At 35.1% G+C, this 8,202-nt stretch overlaps 1 protein-coding gene across 1 annotated transcript; it reads left to right on the plus strand.

The window, feature by feature from the left end:
* The first annotated feature begins 1,244 nt into the window (after positions 1 to 1,244).
* Positions 1,245 to 7,561, plus strand: LOC126688876 (nuclear poly(A) polymerase 3). Its single transcript, XM_050383771.1, has 10 exons — positions 1,245 to 1,756; positions 1,909 to 1,986; positions 2,574 to 2,681; positions 3,295 to 3,357; positions 3,439 to 3,600; positions 3,808 to 3,921; positions 4,644 to 4,706; positions 4,832 to 5,134; positions 5,344 to 5,508; positions 6,829 to 7,561. The coding sequence occupies exons 1-10, from the start codon at positions 1,547 to 1,549 to the stop codon at positions 7,222 to 7,224; spliced, it is 1,662 nt and encodes a 553-aa protein (XP_050239728.1). The 5' UTR covers positions 1,245 to 1,546; the 3' UTR covers positions 7,225 to 7,561.
* The last annotated feature ends 641 nt before the right edge of the window (positions 7,562 to 8,202 follow it).

The following is an 8,202-nucleotide window of genomic DNA, read 5'->3' on the forward strand; positions in this document are numbered from 1 at the left end:
ACCATCACTATGCATTCATAATGGCATTATACCAAGTACCAAATATATATATATATATATATATATATATATTTCAATTTGATGATGATTCATGCAGCCCCTGTCAATCTGTATCTCTCCGTTTCTTCTGGGAAATTCTCAGAGAATCACAAATCTTGCTCATAGTTAAGGATGTAGATCATTGGATGGGTCAAAATGAGGAGATAAAATCATAATAAAATTACTTCAAAAATGGAACATTGGCTAAATAGACAAAATCGAATCCTCAAATCATAGTTCAATATAGTTATGGCAATAGTTAAATTTACCTTACAAAAAAAGGCCCAACTAATAAAAATATGTTCTCAAGCATATAACTAAAGGCCCAACGAGTAGCATACCAAAATGCATTATTCTTTTTGGCATAAAAGTAACATACCTAATGATTTTTTTTTTTCTTTCAGAAAGTTCATTTACATTATTTTGGCATATTTTTTTTCCCCTTCAGCTACGGAAACACCTAATTCACATCCATTTTCACAATAGGTTTGGATTCAACTTGTGATTGAATAATTTTAAAGACATAATTAATTACACATTTAATTTCACAACTTGTTAACTTATACGATTGTGAGTGGTGAACTTTTTTTGTCATGTTTGACTCACTACTTTTCGTTGCCCACTCACAATCGTACAAGTTAGCAAGTTATGAAATTAAGTGTAAAAATAGTTGTGTCAGTAGGTAGACCACGAGTAAGATTACAAGTTTACAACACTTTCCGACTAACATGAGTACTATTTGAAAAAATGTATTTGAGTATATCAATCATAATAATCTGATTAATTAAGCATGTGGCGATTTATTTTTTTTGGGTAGACCATGGATTTTATCATCAAAATACAAAATAAGTCTGTGAATTTTTTTTTTCTTTAGGATGTTACGAATTTGGATGTGAAAATCAGTTAATTATGTTTTTGGCAAAAGAATAACAGAAATGGTTATGGCAGAAAGACATAATTCAGCCAAAAATACAGGGCATTTAATAAAAGTCCATGAAGTCTAGTCCACCACGAAGCCAACTAAAGTAACTAAACCCTCCAGCAAAAGTACACACAGAAATTATAGAAAATCAAAAGTAGCAAGCTCAACCAATAAGAACAACACACTTTGCACCTTTATGATTCTAACACGTGTCTGTCCTACAAAACCCCAGCCACACAAACTCTCCCCCCCCTCTCTCTCTCACACGAGATGGTATTGTGTGTTTCCGTCGCATGCACATGAGGGTGGACCCACACACACACCGTTGCAATTTCAAAAACCCAAAAAGCCAAAACCCAGAAATCTAAAAACAGGTTTTTCCATTTCTTCTTTCATTTCCCTTTGAAGGTTTCTCAAAAGCCCTCACATTTTCTTGAAAAACCAAACCAAAACTACTCGTTTTTCTTTTTTTTGGGTGTCCTAAAAACACACACACACACACACACACAAAAAAAAAAAACGAAAGCGATTCATTGTTTGAAATCGCAGAAAAGATTCTTGGTTTTTTTTTTGCATTTGTGGTGTATGGCAGGGAATGCTTTTCACAACCAAAACGGTGTCGTTTTCGTGAACCACCTTCCTCTTCCTCTTCCATTTCCTCAGCCATTTGCTCTGATAAACCATAGAGGTGGTGGTGAGGTACTTGTTCCGTACAACCCACCTTTACTAACTCCTCTTGGATTTTCTGTATTGAAGGCTCAAATGGACGAGTGCAGATCAATCTCTCTGCTTCAGGTAGTTTTTTCTTCTTTCTTTTTATCTGGGTTTGTCTCAAGTTCCTCTCTTTTTTGTTTTTTAGATTCGAATTTTCAATATTTTGTTAAAAAAATTTTGGTGGGTTATGTTATCTTTGGTTTAATATATATATTTTTTTTCATTGTTTTTAGTTCATGGTTAAAGAAGAACTCGTGCCGTCTCCGGAAGAAGAAGAGAGGAGGAGGAATGTCATTGTGAAGCTCAAACAGGTTTTCTTGAATTTCAAAATTACGTTCTTTAATCTTTGATGTTTGATTTTGGATTGAATAAAATAGTATAGAAGAATGCCTGTACCCGCATTAGATTGTTCAAATACATAGCGTATTCCGCATTAGATTGAATAATACTGGTATGTTTGAATATTGTAAAGAACCTAGTGATATAAGGATTTGAGTTAATGGTAAAAAAACTAAAAATTGCATCGGAAGTATTCAGCATTTCTTGAAGTTTTCCCACTTTTACTCTGAGATCTTTCCTGAAGAGAAATAGGAGGACTCGCATTTTTGTTATGGCGGCTGAACAATTACTCTTCTGTTGACTTATGGCCTATTTGCAAATTCTTCTGTGAGGACATTGTCTTGAGATAAGGTTTGCAGTAAATCTTGCTAGTTATGTACTTTTTTGATGGAAGTAATCTTGTTCTCTGTTGTGGTGGTTGGTTGTATTGTGTAGGGTTTTTCATGTACTCAACCACAATAAATTAAAATTGAAAATTTCTTGTTTAGTGATGATTCACCTTGATAATTTTCTAGTTTAGTTTGTGTTGAATCTTTTGATGTCTCATATAATTATGTAGATAGTGTTGGCATGGATTAAGAAGGTTGCGTGGCAACATCGACTTCCGAAAAAGCAAATTGCTGCCTCCAGTGGCACAATATTGACATATGGATCATATGGCCTTGGAGTAAGTTCTTTCTCTTGTCTGTTGATTTTTACATTTCTCCTGAACATGTTGTATACTGGTGCTCTGTGGTGCTTACGCTATTAATATATGTAATGTGATAATTATGGAAATCCTATGATCTGAAGCTGTCTAGGTCAGAACTTCAAGAAACTTTTGGCTTTTCTTCTTCAAATATAGTCACGAATAATATAATACTACAAGAAACTTCAAGACACTTTGGTGTTTGGATATAAACAGTGCAATGGGAATTATAATTTAATATGGGTAACATTCAAGACACTTCTAGTACCTATCCAAAAAAAAAGACACTTCTAGGACATGTTCAGAGTGTTGCCGGGATGAGCTTGTTTTGTAATCTTTAATTTTCAGAGGCAGAGTATTTAGTAGTACCTTAGGAAGGATGGGTTAAAAATATAGAAAGAATATAAACCCCACTTCAGTCCATAATTGTAAATGTGGGAACTTTGTAGTAATAAAGCACGTTGATAGAGCACCTTTTATTTATTTATTTATTTTAAGTGTAGCCACCGCAGCTGAAATTATTTTGTTGTCATTTCTCATTTTTTCTTCTTATAAACTGATATAGCAATATATGTCTTTTAAATATATTCAGGTTCATGGTTCAGACTCTGATATTGATGCTTTATGCGTTGGTCCTTTCTTTGCCACCATGGCAGTAAGTATCTGTTGCCTGCTCATTATCCCTTGATTTTGAGTGACAGCATTTTCTCAATTTTTAATGAATGTGATTATGCAGGGTGACTTTTTTATTGTTCTGCGCAACATGCTTAAAGGCAGACCCGAAGTGTCAGAGATCCACTGTGTAAAGGATGCAAAAGTGCCTCTAATGCGATTTAAATTTGATGGGATCTCAATTGATCTCCCATTTGCGCAGCTTAAAGTGTTATCTGTCCCTGAAGTAGGTGTTGAGACCATGCAATAAATATTATGTTTGAGATTTAACTAACTTGATGCTCACTACTGCTATTTTTTTCTGGCATGTTTCTAGTAACTCAGTGTGTGCTTTGCCTTAAGCATTGTTTTGTAGTTGTCATTATCAATGAATCTTTTGTGCTTCCCCATTGATCATGTGGAAATTTTGACCGTCTAAGCCTATGAATTGCAGAATGTGGATGTACTGAACCCATTCTTCCTGAGAGATATTGATGAAACTAGTTTGAAAAGCTTGTCTGGTGTACGTGCTAATGAACGCATTCTTCAGCTTGTTCCGAACGTGGAGGTACATGTTGATTTTATTTTTATTTTTATGTTTCAGAATACTACTTAATTCTCCTATTATCTAGCTAACCAAATGCAAGTCTCGCTTTGACATTTCTATCTCTTGAGCAATTTTTAAACATTCCAAGGAAAATGTTCCTTCAATTTATCATTAAGGAGCGAATATGTCATAGAAGAGACGGTATCTGAAGCTTGATTTTGTGCCAATGTGTCTTCCTATCAATGTTTCACTCAGATGATCAATGTTTCACTCAGATGATCAATGTATAACTATTAACTAAGAAATACCAGGTCTTGAGGTTGAGGTTTTTACAGTGGATTGTTTCTAGGCTTATGGGAAATGTTTAGCATTGATGTGTTGTCTAACATGGTTGCTATGGGCAAACAAGAATGCATGTGTATGCTTGCATGTGGATGGGTCTATTCTTTTGGATTGGAGTATGCTGTCTTGGAACGCACTGTGGTGTTGTGGGATTCACCAAGACTATTTGATATGCTATAAGTATTAGACCATGTGTGAGCCTCCTTTTGTATTGCATGCATGGGTTTCTTGTCTGTGGTTGAGGGGGAGTGGGGTTGACAAGTACATGACTATACTGTGGGGGTAATTGTAAATGTGAAAAAAAAAAAAAAATCTTTGCAGGAGTTTTTGGGAGTATAGTTTCTCCTTATGCTACTTAATTTGTTCTAAATCTCATGTATATTGTAACTGATGCGTTTCAGAATTTCCAATCAATGCTGCGATGTGTTAAGTTATGGGCAAAAAGGCGAGGAGTGTATGGTAATGTAAGTATGTTTTGCTTGCTGGTGATGTCATATGCATGCTTTGCTTTATTTGTGTGACACAAGCTTTTTTGGGCATATTGTTTTTCAAAAAGTGATGAATACAAGTATTTTCCTGCTGATTACAGTTACTTGGCTTTTTGGGAGGAGTTCATCTGGCAATCCTTGTGGCTTTTGTTTGTCAAGGAAATCCAAATGCTAGCTTAAATGCTCTTATTATGAACTTCTTTGAGACATTTGCACTTTGGCCTTGGCCTACTCCAGTAATCTTGCAAGATGGACTGCCAGCACCTGGAGATGCCATGGAGACACGGTCCTTAATGCCCATTCGGCTTCCATGTAGTCCATATGAATACTGCCATTCCAATATCACTAGAAGCACGTACTACAAGATCAGGACAGAGTTTCTCCGAGGCTATACTATGACTAGGGTATGTTTTGTGTTTTAGGTGGGACATAATTGTTGGTATGCCTATTTGATCTCTTGCCAAACTACTTATATTGAAGGAATTTCTGAATTTGGGTTTGCAATTAATTATGTCATCTCTATAGTTTTGTTTTGGAAAATCTTACTTGATGATGATCTTCTGATGACAAGATAATGTGGGACTATTTTTTGTTCTCTCCCCTGTTGTTGCAGGATCTTTTGAAGCCAGACTTTGATTGGGGTAGCCTATTTGAGCCTTATCCATACTCAAAGATACATAGCAGATTTCTTAAAATTTACCTCTCGGCTTCTGAGCAGGATGAGCTAGGGGATTGGGTAGGTTGGGTGAAATCACGTTTTCGCTCTCTTATTGTCAAGGTAAGTGGCTCATATTGGAAGTTCATTGTATACGCTATACATATTTATATAGTTGATATGATAACTTTTCTGACTTGCATACGTGCATAGGAGTTGGGTGTTGTTATTCAGGGCATGATCAATCTTTGTCCTGGAGAGCATTATTGGCACAGCTGGTCCTAGGTTAAAGGGACATGGCCAATCAAAAAAGATAAAAGGGATATAACCTCAGTGCCAATCTGTATATTTTCTTAAATTTAGATGGAGCCTCTGCTTCTCATGGTTATATGGATTCATAAAAGCACAGAAGTCAGGTTCATTGAATCCATTTTTATGTAGTTGATGCAATTACTTCGGCAAAAACACCAAGCATACATGCACATGAGTTGGCTGTCTTGTGATTCAGGTCATGAGTGATCATGTTATGGTAGGTTTATAGTACAGGAGCATTATTTGCATAGCTGGCCCTACTCCCCACAATTATATTGATTCAAAGAAGTCAGGCTAGAATTGGACATATAAATGATCTAGCATAAAAAATTATTGCAAGATGGGTGTTAATTGCTGCAGTGACATGGGAAAGCTTCGCTCTTTCATAAATTTCTCATGCTACTTCATTCTCTACTTTTTTCCTAACTGAAGTATATCTGTGATAGATATTTCGATAAATATTTCTCCTATCCTGCTAGTAGATCTAATAAATTAGTAGGACAGACAACGATGAATATCATTACTAGGGTATATTATACATTTGGTAGATAAGTTTGATTTTGGTCTTTCAAATTTAAAACTTTGGATTTAGTCCCTAAAATTTTAAAAATGGAATAATTTCATCCTTGAAATTTGTGGTAAGTTCAGTTTTGGTCTCTGAAATTTCAAAAATGGAATAATTCCATTCCTGAAATTCGTGGCAAGTTTGGTTTTGGTTCATTTAAGTATTGGGTTAGTTTGATTTTTCTCTTCTAAATATGGTGTTGGTTCAATTTTGTTCTCTTAAATATGGGGTTAGATCAATTTTGTTCTCTGAAGTATGGGGTTAGATCAATTTTGTTCTCTTAAGTATGGGGTTAGATCAATTTTGATCCTAAGATATGTGGTTTGTTTGATTTGGTCCCTCAAAAATGGGGGGTGCCTCAGCATTTCTTTAGTCATGTAAACAAAAAGAATAGATGGAGGGTCCAAAAGTGTTCCCTTTTTGAAATTTCAGGATAAATTCTAACTTTTAAAATTTGGTATACCAAAATCATATATACACCAAATTTCAGGGATCAAAAGATAATTTACCCATGTCATTTATCAAAAATTTCTTAGTATCTTTTCTTCTTGTTCTGTTTGATGCAGCTGGAGGAGAAACAAGGTGCTTGTGACCCTAATCCTACCGAGTATGTAGATATGGATGTAACAGAGCCCAATGTTGTGTTCTACTGGGGCTTAAGTCCCTGCAAGCGTAATTTCACAGATGCAGTGTCGGTCAAGGAGGATTTCATGACGAATATCAATAATGGCTATCAAGGCTGTCCTGGAAGGATGGAATTATCCATTGTCCTAACTTCTGAGCTGCCGAAGAATGTTCTTGCTGATGGTGCTGGAAGTGGGAAGCATACAAAAGCATGTTGGAAGATTCTTGATTACTACAATCAACAAAGGATTCCAATTTACTCACAGCATTTGCCACATTACTTCGTTGGGTATGTGGCAACCAATGGAGAGCCTGAGTACCCAAGTGCTGGCGGTTAGACTTATCATGAACATTTAAAAAAAAAAAAAAAATCTTGTTATCTTGGTCTGCATTTTGCATTCTTGGGTTTAGGTTTTCATGTTTGCACAGTTTTTACGAGGATCAGAAGAAACTATACAAAGATGAGGATATATGAAAGTATTGGACTGTATAGTAAAAACAAGTTGTAGAAGCTAAAAGTTGCATTGTACTTGTAAAGTCTTTTGTAAACTCAAATATGCAATCTTTTAGCATCTTGCCCTTCGAAATTGTTGTGAATTTCACAGAAGAAAAATGTTATTAGAATGGTTTTTGGTCGCAATTACTATTTCAAATGGATGTCATTGCCTTTGTTCACATGATTTGTTTTGGGCAGTATGAACATTCATACAAATGGCAAAGTGGTGATTTTAAAGAATTTTTAGTACCGAGTTCATCAGGAGAAGGTATTTTGTGCAAGCGTCAAGGTCGAAGCAGCATTTTGTATTTTCTTATATATATATATATATCAGTATTTGTTAGCTAACGCTGAGTTTACAGTTACACAATATAAAATTTCCAAAAAGTATTGGATCTAATATTTTCACAAAATTTGAGTTTTAAATTTTTTGAAAGCAAAAAAAAATCCTCAACAATATTTTATGAAAAAAGCCTATATCACTTGTACAAAATTGAGCAAGAAATACTCAGGGAGAGGGGGTTTGCCTCCAAACCAATCAAAGACCAAATTGCAAACTTTTGGCAGGATTTGCTAAAATACAAAGCATAACACAAATATGAATAAAAGATGTAAGGAGTCAGAAAGGTGACACTGACGCAGAGCAAACTTGGAAAATCAATTGCTCCTGTATGCTATTTGGCACTTACAGAGGAGAACTCAATCGATAAAAACATGAAACATGAAACAGAAGATCGGAAAATATGAGCGAGATTTGAAAAAATAAATAAATAAAAAAGACAGAAAAGAACATTGGTATCTTTTTAAAAAGCACCCCAAT

This window comes from Quercus robur, chromosome 6 (assembly GCF_932294415.1).
Source record: "Quercus robur chromosome 6, dhQueRobu3.1, whole genome shotgun sequence".
Lineage (NCBI taxonomy): Eukaryota > Viridiplantae > Streptophyta > Magnoliopsida > Fagales > Fagaceae > Quercus > Quercus robur.

Bases quoted from the DNA above. Each gene is read 5' to 3' on its own strand.
- LOC126688876 (XM_050383771.1), top strand. From the start codon at position 1,547: ATGGCAGGGAATGCTTTTCACAACCAAAACGGTGTCGTTTTCGTGAAC. The intron at 3,922-4,643 runs GTACATGTTGAT...GATGCGTTTCAG, and splicing joins AGCTTGTTCCGAACGTGGAG to AATTTCCAATCAATGCTGCG. The intron at 4,707-4,831 runs GTAAGTATGTTT...TGCTGATTACAG, and splicing joins GGCGAGGAGTGTATGGTAAT to TTACTTGGCTTTTTGGGAGG.